We start from the raw sequence: 16,697 nt of genomic DNA on the forward strand, positions 1-16,697 counted from the left end.
GACAGTGCAGCACTCCTCAGTACTGACTCTCTGACAGTGCAGCACCCCCTCAGTACTGACCCTCTGACAGTGCAGCAGTCGCTTTGTACTACATTGGGAGCAATTGCCTGGGTCTTGTGCTAAAGTCTTTAGATATCAATGTTCCATCTCCGATGTGAGAGTGACACCAACTGAATCATCGGCTGCACTTGTTATTTACTTCTGGGATTTATGTTCTGCATCAATAACCTGACTGAATCACCATCCGTCATATATACTCATGCAAAAGTTGAAGTTTGGAGACTAATTTTGCGGACAAACGTTTTGGGGTCGGCCTTTACATAGTGGTGTTTTCAAACTGTTTGCTTGATTTGGGCTGAAGTGAAATCGAAAAAAGAACATCACAGTGGAATAAAGTAAAAACCAATAGTACTGATGAATTCATATTAATTATTGGTAAGTCATTAATTACAAACATACAAATTAGGAGCAGGAGTCGGCCTCTCGGGCCCTCGAGCCTGCTCCACTATTCACCAAGATCATCTGATTGTAACCTCAACTCCACATACCTGCCCACTCCCAATAGCCTGTCACCCTCTTGCTAATCAAGAATCTATCTCGCTCTGCCTTAAAAATATTCAAAGACTCTGCTTCCACTGCCTTTTGAGGAAGAGTTCCAGAGACTCACTATTCTCTGCGAGAAAATAATTCTCCTCGTCTGTCTTAAAAGATTCTCCCACAAGAGGAAACATTGTTTCCAAATCCATTCTGTCAAGACCCCTCAGGACCTATATGTTTCGACCAAGTTGCCTCTTTTCGTTCGAAAATCCACTGCACACAAGTCAAGCCTCTCCAATCTTTCCTCAGAAGACAACTCTGTCCATTCCAAGTATTGGTCTAATAAACCTGCTCTGAACTGCTTCCAATGCATTTACATCTTTCTTTCAATAAGGCGATCAATAGTGTACACAATACTTCAGATGTGGTCTCACTAATTCCCTGTACAACTGAAGCACAACCTCCCTACTTTGCATTCAATTCCACTCACAATAAATGAAAACATTCTATTCGCTTTCCTTAATACTGGCTGTAATTGTATACCAGGCATATATCACCTTTTGCGATTAATGCACTCGGACACCATGATCTCTTTTAATCTCAGAACTCTACAATCTCTCACCATTTAGATAAGCTTCTTTTTTATTCTTCCTGCCAAAATTTCACATTTGCCCACATTCTACTCCATTTGCCAGATTTTTGTCCCCTCACTTAACCTATCGCTGCCCCCTTGTAGCCTCCTTACATCCTCTTCACAATTTACTTTCCTACCTATCTTTGTCTCATCAGCAAACTTAGCAACCACACTTCAACCCCTTCATCCAAGTCATTTAGATAAATTGTAAAAGGTTGAGGCCCCAGGGCAGCTTGGTTTGCAATTCCTAATCTGACCAATTTAATAATTTGAATAACCAAAAAAAAAACTTTAAACGTCTGAATGTTTTAAGCATTTACTTACCAGCATTCATTTTTATTAGTATTTATATATCTATAATGAAATTGAAAGATTAACATTTCCAAGATTATATTTTGGTTCTGAAACCCTGAGAAATGTGGGTCGTGTTTTGAGGTATATGAAAAATAAAAGTATTTTATATGCCAAAAATCATGGGGTCAACTTATACTCTAGACTGACTTTTACACGAGTATATATGGTAACTCTAAAGAACAACCCGTGCAGTTGTTGTGTTTGGGAGTTCATAGCAGGAACTCCAGACAAATTATTCAACTATCTACAGGATCTTTTCTAAACACAGTACTGAGGGATATTACCAAATTCTGTCGCAATGTACTCATGGAAGCACTCTTGGAATCTCATTAATGGGAAACGATGGGAACCAGGAAATGTTTTAGTCTCGCTGAATTCCATCAGGAACATCAAATAGATTTTATCTGTCACTTTCGGATACCATTTTTAAAAAATCATTCCGTAAACGTTTGGCCGAAGTTGCTTTTTGCTCCCAAACAAAACATTAGATTTTTAAAAAAAGAAATGTAGCTGGGATTTTCCCCCCTGTCCATTAGGATTGAGGATGCAGGCTGGGCTTTGTTGCCTATACCCTACCCTAAGCTAAAGTCCTGCTCACCCGTACCATCTGTCTTTGTTGACCACAACTCTAATGCTCCCAATTTTAAAATTCTTATCCTTGTGCCTCACCCTTCCCTCATCTCTGCAACCCTCTCCAGCCCGACTGCCCCTGCCCCACCCACCCCCCCCCCCTGCAGCCACTCCCACACCAGGGGCCTCTGCATTCCTTCAACACTGGTGTCCCTGCAACCCCACTTCCTGTCTCCCCTCATTGGGGGGCAGTATCTCCAACTGCCAAGGTCAAAAGCTCTGGAATTCCCTCCCTCAACCTCTTCCCATCTCCATGCCTCCCTTCTCCTTTAAGATAATCTTTAACAAAGGGCAGCATGGTGGCCTAGTGGTTAGCATAGCTGCCTCACGGCACTGATGTCCCAGGTTCGACCCCGGTTCTGGGTCACTGTCCGTGTGGAGTTTGCACATTCTCCCCATGTCTGCGTGGGTTTCGCCCCCACAACCCAAAAATGTGCACAGTAGGTGGATTGGCCACGCTAATTTGCCCCTTAATTGGAAAAAATAATTGGGTAATCTAAATTTCTTTGAAAAATAAATAATCTTTAACACCTTCCTCTTTGAGCAAACTCTTCGTCACTACTTGTACAACACCCACCAGCTCCATGATCAAAAACTTCTGAAGTACCTGGGAATGTTTTCCATTTGTTGGCGGTGCTATATAAATGCAATTTTAAAAACAATTTAGAGTACCCAATTATTTTTTTTCCAATTAAGGGGCAATTTAGCGTGGCCAATCCACCTACCCTGTACATCTTTGGTTTGTGGGGGTGAAACCCACGCAGACATGGGGAGAATGTGCAAACACCGCGCAGACAGTGACCCGGGGCCGGGACCGAACCCAGGCCACTGCGCCGCCCATATAAATGCAATTTACTGCTCTCAAACCTTGACTACTTTGGTCAGCTTTTAATATTGAACTTCACATTCACCTGATTTCCATGCCAATATCACTAGATTAGTCTCTCAGTCACAACCACATTAATTCTTTATCATCACCAGGTTGGGATAGAGAGCGATCTCCACACAGACTCTCTGCGCAGGATTAAAGGTGGTCAATCGCAGGGAATCTATTCTGGTGTCCCCATGTAACTGACCTGAGATTGGCAAACCGTAGTGTGTGGGGTAAACCAGGAGTGACTTCCGGTGGTGTCCATGGAGTGAGTGGTCGCTTATTTGGTAGCTCCCGCTCGTGGTTGACCTTTGAGGCCTTGTTCCCCAACTTACGGTGGATTTGACTGACAAAACAGGAGACTGGGGGCTTCCGGTTGCGGCTATGCCTAGGTAGGTCGCACGTTCGGCAGCTCCCGCCGGGAACGGACTTTTGGGCTCTCCAGAGGGGCCCCAACGGCAATTGTTCGACGGCTTCCAGTGCGGGAAGATGACAGCAAGGTCCCCCCGACATTATATGGATTGGACCAGGAGTGGAGCAGTGAAAAAAGTGATCTTGGGGCAGCGAAATGTGCGAGGGAGGAAAAGCAAGATGGCGACGGGTGGAGGCCAAGCAGCGTGGGCGCAGTGGTCGCAGGAGCAGCAGGAGTTTCTTAAACGCTGCTTTGAGGAGCTGAAGACAGAAATGCTGGCACCAATGAAGGCGGCGATTGAGAAGCTTGTGGAGACCCAGAAGGCCCAAGGGGCGGCGATCCGGGAGGTGTGGCAAAAAGCCTCGGAGAACGAGGATGAGATCTTGGGCCTGGCGGTGAAGGTGGAGGCGCACGAGGCGCTGCACAAGAGGTGGGCGGAAAAATTCGAGGACCTGGAGAATAGGTCGTGGAGGAAGAATCTTCGGATTCTGGGTCTCCCTGAAGGAGTGGAGGGGCCCGATGCCGGGGCATATATGAGCACGATGCTCAATTCGCTGATGGGCGCGGGAGCTTTCCCGATGCCCCTGGAGCTAGATGGGGCTCATCGGGTCCTGGCAAGGAGACCCAAAGCCAACGAGCCGCCAAGGGCTGTAGTGGTGTGGTTCCACCGCTTTATGGACAGAGAATGTGTCCTGAGATGAGCCAAAAAAGAGCGGAGCAGCAGGTGGGAGAACACGGAGATTTGAATTTACCAGGACTGGAGTGCGGAGGTGGCTACGAGGAGAGCTGGTTTCAATCGGGCTAAGGCGGTGCTCCATCGGAAGGGGGTGAAGTTCGGTATGCTGCAGCAGGCGCGATTGTGGGTCACGTTCCAAGATCGGCACCACTATTTTGAAACGCCCGATTAGGCATGGAACTTTATACAGACTGAAAAGATGGACCCAAATTGAGGGTTTGTCATGGGGGGATGTTTGCTGTGTTCATCATGTTTGGGGAATGTTCTTTTTGTTTGAGTGCTGGGTGGGGATGGGTGAATGGATTTGATGTGAGGGCTGTGGGAGAGTGTGGGCGTCAGTGTTGGAGGGGCAGGGCCCCACGGAGGAAGAGGGGAAGTGGAGGCCCGGGGATGGGGAGTTGGGGTAAGGCCGCAAAAAGGAGCTGCGCCAGAGGGGGCGGGGCCGGCTCAGGAAAGCGTGGGCTTTTTCCTGTGTTAGGGAAGGACGGGGTGGGGCCGGGGGTGGGGGGGGGGTGCGGTGTTGGAGAGGGGCGCACACTGACTGCCAAAGGGAGGGGGGATTCTCACACTGGGGGGGTCGATGGAATGGCGGGAGAGGCCGGGGTCAGCAGGAGTCAGCTGACTTACGGGAGTGTTATGGGGGGAGCAAAATGGCTAGATGCGGATCTAGCGGGGGGAGGGGGGGGGGGGGGAAACAGGGTTGCTGCTGCATTGGCCAAAGGGGAGATGGAAGTAGGAGAGGTGGTCGGGGCGGGGGTCCGCCGCCTGGGGGACTGGAGGGTGCGGGAGGCGCGGGCACGTGGCTGGCCTAGAAAAGGAGATGGCTAGTCGGCAGGCGGGGGTGGCGAGTAGCCCCCCAATCCGGCTGATAACTTGGAATGTGAGGGGCCTGAACGGGCCGGTCAAGAGGGCCCGGGTGTTCGCGCACTTAAAGGGACTGAAGGCGGACATGGTTATGCTCCAGGAGACACATTTGAAGGTGGCAGATCAGGTTTGGCTGAGAAAGGGATGGGTAGGGCAGGTCTTCCATTCAGGGCTGGATGCGAAGAACAGAGGGGTTGTAATACTGGTGGGGAAGCGGGTGTCGTTTGAGGCAATGAATATTGTAGTGGATAATGGAGGTCGATACGTGATGGTGAGTGGTAGGTTGCAGTGGGTGCGGCTGGTACTGGTGAACGTATATGCCCCGAATTGGGATGATGCCGGATTTATGAAACGCATGCTGGGTCGGATTCCGGATCTGGAGGTAGGAAGCTTGATAATGGGGGGGGGTGGGACACAACTTCAACATGGTGCTGGACCTAGCACTGGACCGTTCTAGGTCCAGGATGGGTAAGAGGCCGGCTGCGGCCAAGGTGCTCAGGGGGTTTATGGACCAGATGGGGGGAGTGGACCCATGGAGGTTTGTCAGGCCGCTGGCCAGGGAATTTTCCTTCTTTTCCCACGTCCATAGAGCCTACTCCCGGATAGATTTTTTCATTTTGAGTAGGGCGCTAATCCCGAAAGTGGAGGGAACGGAATATTCGGTCATAGCCATCTCGGACCAAGCCCCGCATTGGGTGGAGCTGGAGTTGGGGGAGGAGAGGGACCAGCGCCCGCTGTGGTGCCTTGATGTGGGACTGTTGGCGGATGAGGAGGTGTGCGGGCGGGTGCGGGGGTGCATTGAAAGATATTTGGAGGCCAACGACAACGGGGAGGTGCAGGTGGGGGTTGTCTGGGAGGCGCTGAAGGTGGCGGTCAGGGGAGAGCTAATCTCCATTAGGGCCCACATGGAGAAGAGAGAGGGGAGAGAGAGGGAGAGGTTGGTGGGGGAGATTTTAAGGGTGGACAGGAGGTATGCAGAGGTCCCCGAGGAGGGGCTACTCAGGGAGCGGTGGAACCTCCAGACGGAATTCGACCTGTTGACCATGGGGAAAGCAGAGGCACAGTGGAGGAAAGCGCAGGGGGCGACGTATGAGTATGGGGAGAAGGCGAGTCGGATGCTGGCACACCAGCTTCGTAAGAGGGAGTCAGCAAGGGAGAATGGTGGAGTTAAGGATAGCGGGGGGAATACGGTGCGGAGTGCGGTGAGAATAAACAAGGTATTTAGGGACTTCTATGGGGATCTGTACAGGTCTGAGCTCCCAGCGGGGGAGGAGGGGATGCGACGATTCTTAGATCAGCTGAGGTTCCCGAGGGTGGAGGAGGCGGCTGGTTTGGGGGCGCCTATTGGGCTGGAGGAGCTGGTTAAAGGATTAGGGAGCATGCAGGCGGGGAAGGCCCCGGGGCCGGATGGGTTCCCGGTTGAATTCTACAGGAAATACGTGGACCTGCTGGGCCCGTTGCTAGTGAGGACTTTCAATAATGCGAGGGAGGGGGGGGACCTTGCCCCCGACAATGTCTAGGACGCTGATTTCTTTGATCCTGAAGCGGGACAAGGATCCATTGCAATGTGGGTCGTATAGACCGATCTCGCCGCTCAATGTTGATGCTAAGTTGCTGGCAAATGTGCTGGCTACGAGAATTGAGGACTGTGTCCCGGGAGTGATCCATGAGGACCAGACGGGATTTGTGAAGGGTAGGTAGCTAAATACAAATGTGCGGAGGCTCCTCAATGTGATTATGATGCCCTCGGTGGAGGGGGAAGCGGAGATAGTGGCAGCTATGGACGTGGAGAAGGCCTGTGACCGAGTGGGAGTATCTTTGGGAAGTGTTGTGGAGGTTTGGGTTCGGGGAGGGGTTCATCAGCTGGGTCAGGCTGCTATATAGAGCCCCGGTGGCGAGTGTGGCTACGAATCGGCGGAGGTCGGAGTACTTTCGGCTGTACCGGGGAAGAGGCAGGGGTGCCTCCTGTCCCCCTTGTTGTTTGCACTGGCAATTGAGCCTCTGGCCATGGCACTAAGGGAGTCCAGGAAATGGAGGGGACTGGTCCGGTGGGGAGAGGAACACCGGGTGTCGTTGTATGCTGACGACCTGTTGCTGTATGTGGCAGATCCAGTGGAGGGGATTGCGGAGGTCATGCGGATCCTAAGGGAGTTTGGGGACTTTTCGGGGTATAAACTCAACGTAGGGAAGAGTGAGCTCTTTGTGGTGCATTCAGGGGACCAGGGAAGGGGGATAGACGAGCTACCGCTGAGGAGGGCGGAAAGGAGCTTTCGGTACCTAAGGATCCAAGTAGCTAGGAGTTGGGGGGCCCTGCACAAGCTCAATTTGACGCGGTTGGTGGAGCAGATGGAGAAGGATTTTAAAAGATGGGATATGCTGCCACTCTCACTAGCGGGTAGGGTGCAGTCGGTCAAAATGACGGTCCTCCCGAGGTTTCTCTTTGTGTTCCAGTGCCTTCCCATTATGATCCCCAAGGCCTTTTTCAAACGGGTAAGTAGGAGCATCATGGGTTTTATGTGGGCGAATAAGACCCCGAGGGTGAAGAGGGTGTTTCTGGAGCATAGCAGAGACAGTGGAAGGCTGGCGCTGCCGAATTTGTGCGGCTATTATTGGGCAGCCAATGTGGCGATGATCCATAACTGGGTAATGGAGGGAGAAGGGGCGGCGTTGAAGAGGTTAGAGATGGCGTCCTGTGTGGGCACGAGCCTGAGGGCGCTGGCGACGGCACCGCTGTCGCTCTCGCCGACAAGGTACACCACGAGTCCGGTGGTGGCGGCGACGTTGAAGATCTGGGGGCAGTGGAGGCGACACAGGGGCGAGGTGGGAGCCTTGGTTTGGTCCCCGATTCGGGAGAATCATCGGTTCGTCCCGGGAAGGATGGATGGGGGGTTTCGGAGCTGGCATCGGGCAGAGATTAGAGAAATGGGGACCTGTTCATCGATGGGACGTTTGCGAGCCTAGGGGCGCTGGAGGAGAAGTTTGGGCTACCCCCGGGAAACGCTTTCAGGTACATGCAAGTGAGGGCGTTTGCGAGGCAGCAGGTGAGGGAATTCCCGCTGCTCCCGGCACAGGGGATTCAGGACAGGGTGATTTCGGGTGTATGGGTTGGAGAAGGCAAAGTTTCGGCGATTTACCAGGAGCTGAAGGAAGAGGAGGAGGCTTCGGTGGAGGAGTTAAAGGGCAAATGGGAGGAGGAGCTTGGGGAGGAGATAGATGAGGGCCTGTGGGCTGATGCCCTAAGTAGGGTTAATTCTTCCTCCTCTTGCGCCAGGCTCAGCCTAATACAGTTCAAAGTTACTTACAGAGCGCATATGACAGGGGCGTGGTTGAGTAGGGTCTTTGGGGTAGAGGATAGATGTGGGAGGTGCTCGGGAAGCCCGGCAAATCACGTCTATATGTTCTGGTCGTGCCCGGCACTGGATGGGTTTTGCAGGGGTTTTGCGAGGACTATGTCCAAGGTGGTGAATGCCCGGGTCAAGCCGAGCTGGGGGTTGGCATTATTTGGGGTAACGGACGAGCCGGGAGTGCAGGAGGCGAAAGAGGCCGGCATTCTGGCCTTTGCGTCCCTGGTAGCCCGGCGGAGGATTTTGCTATTATGGAAAGATGCAAAGCCCCCCAGTGTGGAAGCCTGGATCAATGACATGGCAGGGTTCATCAAGCTGGAGAGGATAAAGTTTGCCTTGCGAGGGTCTGTGCAGGGGTTCCTCAAGCGGTGGCAACCGTTCCTAGACTATCTCACGGAGCGTTAGGAGGTCGTCAGCAGCAGCACCCCAGGGGCGGGGGGGGGGGGGGGGGGGGTGGTTCTTTTGGGGGGGACTTCCCTATTGGTGCTTTTAAATGTCATATGGGGGGTTATTGTATATGGGGGAAATCCAATGTATAATTTTTGTATCATTTTTGATTGCTGTGTTTTTGTTTCTTTCTTTTTGTTGGGGAGGGGTTTGTTGAAAATCTGTTGAAAAATTTGAATAAATATATATATATTTTTTAAAAACAAAAAAAAAACAGGAGACTGGTGAAGTAGAGGAGAAGGATCCCCACCAGTGTATGGATTTGGGGTAAACTGAGTGCTGAATTTGGTGCTTTTTGAGTGCGATAGTGAGAGTTTGGTGACCGAGGGAGTATAAGGCTTCATTTTTATCTAAAATTTAGTCTTTCTTTTATTTAGTTAATTAACTTAAAAGTTGCTGTTTGGTTTAGAAGAAGGTGAATTTTCAATCAGCTTTAAACAGGCTTCTACTTCTAGGCACTTGCAGCTGGAGCTTGTTAATTAGTTAATTGGATTAGGCCAGTTTTTCAGAGGCTAGATTCACAGTATAAAAGTGATCCCCTACAGGGCAGACTTTGTTTGCACTGAGTGCTGAATTTGGTGCTTTTTGAGTGCGATAGTGAGAGTTTGGTGACCGAGGGAGTTAGGTGAGGAGGGAGTAAGGTGCTCCTTTCATTTTGTTTCCGACATTTCCGCAAAGAGTGCGAAGAGAGCCAGGAGTTTACAGGAAGTGTAGCTGACTGGGAGCAGAGTCGGAGGGCGGAGATCTAGTTAGTCCACACAGCAGCTATATTCTGTCAGGTAAGAGAGGATGGAGGCTAGGCCAGTTACATGCTCCTCCTGTAGGATGTGGGTGGTCAGGGATACCACCGGTGTCCCCACTGACTATACCTGCGGGAAGTGCACCCAACTTCAGCTCCTCAAAGACCGTGTTAGGGAACTGGAGCTGAAGCTGGATGAACTTCGGATCATCCGGGAGGCAGAGGGGGTGATTGAGAAGAGTTACAGGGAGGTAACCACACCCAAGGTACAGGACAATATTAGCTGGGTTACAGTCAGGGGGAAAAAAAAAAACAGGCAGACAGTGCAGGGATCCCTCGTGGCCGTTCCCCTTCAAAACAAGTATACCGTTTTGGATGCTGTTGGGGGGGATGACCTACCGGGGGAAGGCCCTAGCGGCCAGGTCTCTGGCACTGAGTCTGGCTCTGGGGCTCAGAAGGGAAGGGGGGAGAATAGAAAAGCAATAGTTGTAGGAGATTCAATGGTTAGGGGAATAGATAGGAGATTCTGTGGTCGCGAGCGAGACTCCCGGAAGGTATGTTGCCTCCCGGGTGCCAGGGCCAGGGATGTCTCGGATCGTGTCTTCAGGATCCTTAAGGGGGAGGGGGAGCAGCCAGAAGTCGTGGTGCACATTGGTACCAACGACATAGGTAGGAAAAGGGGTGTGGAGGTAATAAACAAGTTTAGGGAGTTAGGCTGGAAGTTGAAAGCCAGGACAGACAGAGTTGTCATCTCTGGTTTGTTGCCGGTGCCACGTGATAGCGAGGCTAGGAATAGGGAGAGAGTGCAGTTGAACACGTGGCTGCAGGAATGGTGTAGGAGGGAGGGCTTCAGGTATTTGGATAATTGGAGCGCATTCTGGGGAAGGTGGGACCTGTACAAGCAGGACGGGTTGCATCTGAACCAGAGGGGCACCAATATCCTGGGAGGGAGGTTTGCTAGTACTCTTCGGGAGGGTTTAAACTAATTTGACTGGGGAATGGGAACCGGATTTGTAGTCCAGCAACTAAGGTAGCTGATATTCAGGACGTCAACGCATGTAATGAGGCAGTGGGGAAGGGAACACTGACAAAGGAGAGTATTTGCAGGCACGGAGATGGGTTGAAGTGTGTATACTTCAACGCAAGAAGCATCAGGAATAAGGTGGGTGAACTTAAGGCATGGATCGGTACTTGGGACTACGATGTGGTGGCCATCACGGAAACGTGGATAGAAGAGGGGCAGAAATGGTTGTTGGAGGTCCCTGGTTATAGATGTTTCAATAAGATTAGGGAGGGTGGTAAAAGAGGTGGGGGGGGTGGCATTATTAATTAGAGATAGTATAACAGCTGCAGAAAGGCAGTTCGAGGAGTATCACCCTATTGAGGTAGTATGGGTTGAAGTCAGAAATAGGAAAGGAGCAGTCACCTTGTTAGGAGATTTCTATAGGCCCCCCAATAGTAGCAGAGATGTGGAGGAACAGATTGGGAAACAGATTTTGGAAAGGTGCAGAAGTCATAGGGTAGTAGTCATGGGCGACTTTAACTTCCCAAATATTGAGTGGAAACTCTTTAGATCAAATAGTTTGGATGGGGTGGTGTTTGTGCAGTGTGTCCAGGAAGCTTTTCTAACACAGTATGTAGATTGTCCGACCAGAGGAGGGGCAATATTAGATTTAGTACTGGGTAATGAACCAGGGCAAGTGGTAGATTTGTTAGTGGGGGAGCATTTTGGAGATAGTGACCACAATTCTGTGACTTTCACTTTAGTAATGGAGAGGGATAGGTACGTGCAACAGGGCAAGGTTTACAATTGGGGGAAGGGTAAATACGATGTTGTCAGACAAGAATTGAAGTGCATAAGTTGGGAACATAGGCTGGCAGGGAAGGACACAAGTGAAATGTGGAACTTGTTCAAGGAACAGGTGCTACGTGTCCTTGATATGTATGTCCCTGTCAGGCAGGGAAAAGATGGTCGAGTGAGGGAACCATGGTTGACAAAAGAGGTTGAATGTCTTGTTAAGAGGAAAAAGGTGACTTATGTAAGGCTGAGGAAACAAGGTTCAGACAGGGCATTGGAGGGATACAAGATAGCCAGGAGGGAACTGAAGAAAGGGATTCGGAGAGCTAAGAGAGGGCATGAACAATCTTTGGCAGGTAGGATCAAGGAAAACCCCAAGGCCTTTTACACATGTGAGAAATATGAGAATGACTAGAGCGAGGGTAGGTCCGATCAAGGACAGTAGCGGGAGATTGTGTATTGAGTCTGAAGAGATAGGAGAGGTCTTGAATGAGTACTTTTCTTCTGTATTTACAAATGAGAGGGGCGATATTGTTGGAGAGGACAGTGTGAAACAGATTGGTAAGCTCGAGGAAATACTTGTTAGGAAGGAAGATGTGTTGGGCATTTTGAAAAACTTGAGGATAGACAAGTCCCCTGGGCCTGACGGGATATATCCAAGGATTCTATGGGAAGCAAGAGATGAAATTGCAGAGCCGTTGGCAATTATCTTTTCGTCCTCATTGTCAACAGGGGTGGTACCAGGGGATTGGAGAGTGGCGAATGTCGTGCCCCTGTTCAAAAAAGGAACTAGGGATAACCCTGGGAATTACAGGCCAGTTAGTCTTACTTCGGTGGTAGGCAAAGTAATGGAAAGGGTACTGAAGGATAGGATTTCTGAGCATCTGGAAAGACACTGCTTGATTAGGGATAGTCAGCACGGATTTGTGAGGGGTAGGTCTTGCCTTACAAATCTTATTGAATTCTTTGAGGAGGTGACCAAGCATGTGGATGAAGGTAAAGCAGTGGATGTAGTGTACATGGATTTTAGTAAGGCATTTGATAAAGTTCCCCATGGTAGGCTTCTGCACAAAGTAAGGAGGCATGGGATAGTGGGAAATTTGGCCAGTTGGATAACGAACTGGCTAACCGATAGAAGTCAGAGAGTGGTGGTGGATGGCAAATATTCAGCCTGGATCCCAGTTACCAGTGGTGTACCGCAGGGATCAGTTCTGGGTCCTCTGCTGTTTGTGATTTTCATTAATGACTTGGATGAGGGAGTTGAAGGGTGGGTCAGTAAATTTGCAGACGATACGAAGATTGGTGGAGTTGTGGATAGTAAGGAGGGCTGTTGTCGGCTGCAAAGAGACATAGATAGGATGCAGAGCTGGGCTGAGAAGTGGCAGATGGAGTTTAACCCTGAAAAGTGTGAGGTTGTCCATTTTGGAAGGACAAATATGAATGCGGAATACAGGGTTAACGGTAGAGTTCTTGGCATTGTGGAGGAGCAGAGAGACCTTGGGGTCTATGTTCATACATCTTTGAAAGTTGCCACTCAAGTGGATAGAGCTGTGAAGAAGGCCTATGGTGTGCTCGCGTTCATTAACAGAGGGATTGAATTTAAGAGCCGTGAGGTGATGATGCAGCTGTACAAAACTTTGGGAAGGCCACATTTGGAGTACTGTGTACAGTTCTGGTCGCCTCATTTTAGGAAGGATGTGGAAGCTCTGGAAAAGTGCAAAGAAGATTTACCAGGATGTTGCCTGGAATGGAGAGTAGGTCTTACGAGGAAAGGTTGAGGGTGCTAGGCCTTTTCTCATTAGAGCGGAGAAGGATGAGGGGCGACTTGATAGAGGTTTATAAGATGATCAGGGGAATAGATAGAGTAGACAGTCAGAGACTTTTTCCCCAGGTGGAACACACTATTACAAGGGGACATAAATTTAAGGTGAAAGGTGGAAGATATAGGAGGGATATCAGAGGTAGGTTCTTTACCCAGAGAGTAGTGGGGGCATGGAATGCACTGCCTGTGGAAGTAGTTGAGTCGGAAACATTAGGGACCTTCAAGCAGTTGTTGGATAGGTACATGGATTACGGGAAAATGATATAGTGTAGATTTATTTGTTCTTAAGGGCAGCACGGTAGCATTGTGGATAGCACAATTGCTTCACAGATCCATGGTCCCAGGTTCGATTCCGGCTTGGGTCATTGTCTGTGCGGAGTCTGCACGTCCTCCCCGTGTCTGCGTGGGTTTCCTCCGGGTGCTCCGGTTTCCTCCCACAGTCCAAAGATGTGCGGGTTAGGTGAATTGGCTAATGATAAATTGCCCTTAATGTCCAAATTGCCCTTGGTGTTGGGTGGAGGTGTTGAGTTTGGGTAGGGTGCTCTTTCCAAGAGCTGGTGCAGACTCAAAGGGCTGAATGGCCTCCTTCTGCACTGTAGATTCAATGATAATCTATGATTAATCTAGGACAAAGGTTCGGCACAACATCGTGGGCCGAAGGGCCTGTTCTGTGCTGTATTTTCTATGTTCTATGTTCTATGTTAAACCTGGAGTGAAGGCCAGTTTCAGTTCTGGAACCTTAATCAGGCAATGCAGAGCACGGGTTTCCAGGTCTCCTCACTCCCAGAATGTCCTGGTTGTGTCAAAGTTGGGCAAATGGTTCGCACAAAGGCTGTTATGGAACCTGTGACAATTAGGTTTTGCGGGTGCCTGCACTCTGTCAATGGAACCGAGGTGGAGTGGCACTCAAACCCGAAGATGCCATCCTTCAAAGTTGGGAATGGGATCACATGCATCTCATGGTGACTTCACTGGCTCTGGCAGCCCTGATCGACTGTAGACATGTCAAGCAGCACACATCTGCCAACCCCACCCCCCCTCCGCCCACGAGATGTTTATGTACTGCCCCAAGCTGAAGGAGTCCCAGCAGTTTTCAGCCTAGGAAAACGCCAGCCCGGTATCCCAGAAATCCAAGCACATCTGGATTCAATTATTTTCAAAAACCAGAGGGCCTCCCAGAGGACTGCAGCTGGTGAGAGTTCTGCTGAGGCCTGGTACGAGCAGCCCCTGGTGGTGGGATTCCCCACACACTTCCCCCAAAATGGGGCGGATGAGAAGATTTGCCCATGGATCTCCGCACGGCAATCCCTGTTGGGAGCAACTTCTGCATTCTGAATCTCGAGGACTGATTAATGATACAACTGTCTCCACAACTCACCAAATGTGTACTTCATATTGCAGAATACTTTGGGATTTTCCAAGATCTGGTTTCTGCACTCACACTTTCCTGAAAGAAACAATTCAAAATGTGAGCTATGAGGGAAAGTCATTAGGCCCATTTGTGTCTGAGTCTTTATGGGACACTAAACAAATTGAGGAAAAAGAATATTCCTGACAGAAATACTGGACTGGATTTTCCCCTCCTGACGGAGTGAATACGCGTCAATAGGCACACGGGGCCCCAGTTTTAAACTTGCCAGGTCATTCCTGACAGACACCATTTTCCCCAGGGTGGGTCATGACCTGCCGCTCATGTAAAGTGACCTGAAGTTCCTCATTTAAGTGCCTTCTGCAAATTTTCATCGAGGCAGGTGGATTCCTGTAGACTGGGGCCCGTCTCACAACCTTCTTGCAATAAATTATTGATCCCAGTTTGGTTGTTGATGCCAGAGGATGGAATTCAGAACGACAGGCATTGATTGTGGAAGCCTGAAATCAGGGTGGGTTCAACGGACACAGAGACAAACATGAAATTATTGCCTGCTGCATTGAGCCTGTTGCAAACCAGGAACCACACCAGGGAAGTACATTTGTGAACCTCGGGAAAGTCTGCTGTAGAGTCGGGAACCTTTTAAACGATCTTGCCAACTTCAAATGTCATAATTTCATGGCATATGATTGTTTAACTTTGTTTTCAATGCAGTGATTGATCATAGGACTCTATCCTTAAAAGATAAGTGACCAGCAGTATATAAGTGTTCACATGCATTAAAGTACTGTATCCAATAGATAAAGCTCTTTTCTGCTTTCAACAGTATTGGAAGTCAGATTGAAATTAATCATCTAGACACTGTGCTTTGAGTTTTACATTAAGTCCAGAGATTTGTTGAGACATTGAAAAAAGGTGAACAGATTCCAAACTTCTTTGATTGAAACTCCATTGAGTCTTTGTTTTAAAAAAAGGAACAGTTGGTTGGATATCTGGCCAGGCAACTTCAAAGACTATATTATGGTGCTGTGTGGATGTTTTTCATTAGCTGTGCAATAAAATCCCATTATAAATGCACGGTTCAGTCCAAACCTCACTGAGTTAAGACTCAATCAACAGTGGGTGTTGACACAGCTGTGGAGGGAAATGTGTGTTTTAGGTTATCGACAGTCTTATGGGGAAGAAATAGGATTAAATGTTTTGAAGAGGTTTGTGAATGTTTTTTTGCTTATTTTCATAGATTGAAGAGCACAGAAAGGGGAAAGTGTTTTTTCAATGAAAGATTCAATGGCTATGTGTTTGATAGTTTTATGAGCTTTTAACGTGGCAATTTTGTCAACTGGAGCTTTCAACACTGATTGTTTTTTAATTTCATGAGCATTTCCAGAACCTCCCAGTGTTATTATACGGCTTGTTAGTTCGGTGCATAGGGGATATTGGGTGAGTGGATATGTAGAATGCATGGGGTTAGGGAAGTATGGAGGAAGCATGGGGAATGGCTGGAATGTTGTAAGGCGAATGGGGTCTAGGGGGCCTAACTAGAGAACTGACAACGGCGTGTCTCTGAATCAGCACCCAAAACAGGGTGGTATGACAAGGCATTTGCCGCCGGTAAGTGGACCAGGACCCTCCGGCCCCAGGGCCCCCAGAGGATGGCCACCAGGACCATCGAAGGCCATGGGATAAGCGCAGGCTACCTCCACCTCTAATGTGCATCCTGGAGACACACCTAGACGTAGCGGCAGAGCACGGAAGGCTAAGCAGGTCGAGGATCACTGAGGGCACTACGGGGGAGGGGTGGGGAAGGGGGCTGACATCATCAGTGGGGCAAGTGAGGTCACGATTGTTCATTATTAAAACATGTTGCACCCAAAACGCGTGAAGCCTCTGGCACATTACTCCTCAATGCGGGCTGACTTCCAAGCCCCTGCCCCAGGCCCCATGCATGGTGGTCCTGGATTCCTGCATCCTCCGCAAGGCATACCATGAGCAGGTCATGGGTGTGAGTGCACACTCAGCAGACAGGCAGGAGGCAAACCATAGCAAAGATTGAGGAGCACCAGTGTTCAGCTCACAGTGGGTTATCATCACACCCCTGCCTTCGACAGTGACCCGTTGACAGTGCTAACACAGGCCCATC

At 49.6% G+C, this 16,697-nt stretch overlaps 1 protein-coding gene across 2 annotated transcripts in view; it reads right to left on the reverse strand.

Annotated features, from left to right (window-relative positions):
• Positions 1–16,697, reverse strand: part of ntn4 (netrin 4) — a 102,377-nt gene that overhangs the window by 18,837 nt on the left and 66,843 nt on the right. Inside the window, exon 8 of one of the 2 annotated variants that reach the window (XM_072471920.1) lies at positions 14,567–14,635. The exons of the other annotated variant lie outside the window; for it this stretch is intronic. Coding sequence (XP_072328021.1) covers positions 14,567–14,635 — 69 coding nt within the window. The remainder of the gene's footprint in view (positions 1–14,566; positions 14,636–16,697) is intronic. 2 annotated transcript variants of the gene reach the window in all.

Source organism: Scyliorhinus torazame, chromosome 13, assembly GCF_047496885.1.
Source record: "Scyliorhinus torazame isolate Kashiwa2021f chromosome 13, sScyTor2.1, whole genome shotgun sequence".
NCBI lineage: Eukaryota > Metazoa > Chordata > Chondrichthyes > Carcharhiniformes > Scyliorhinidae > Scyliorhinus > Scyliorhinus torazame.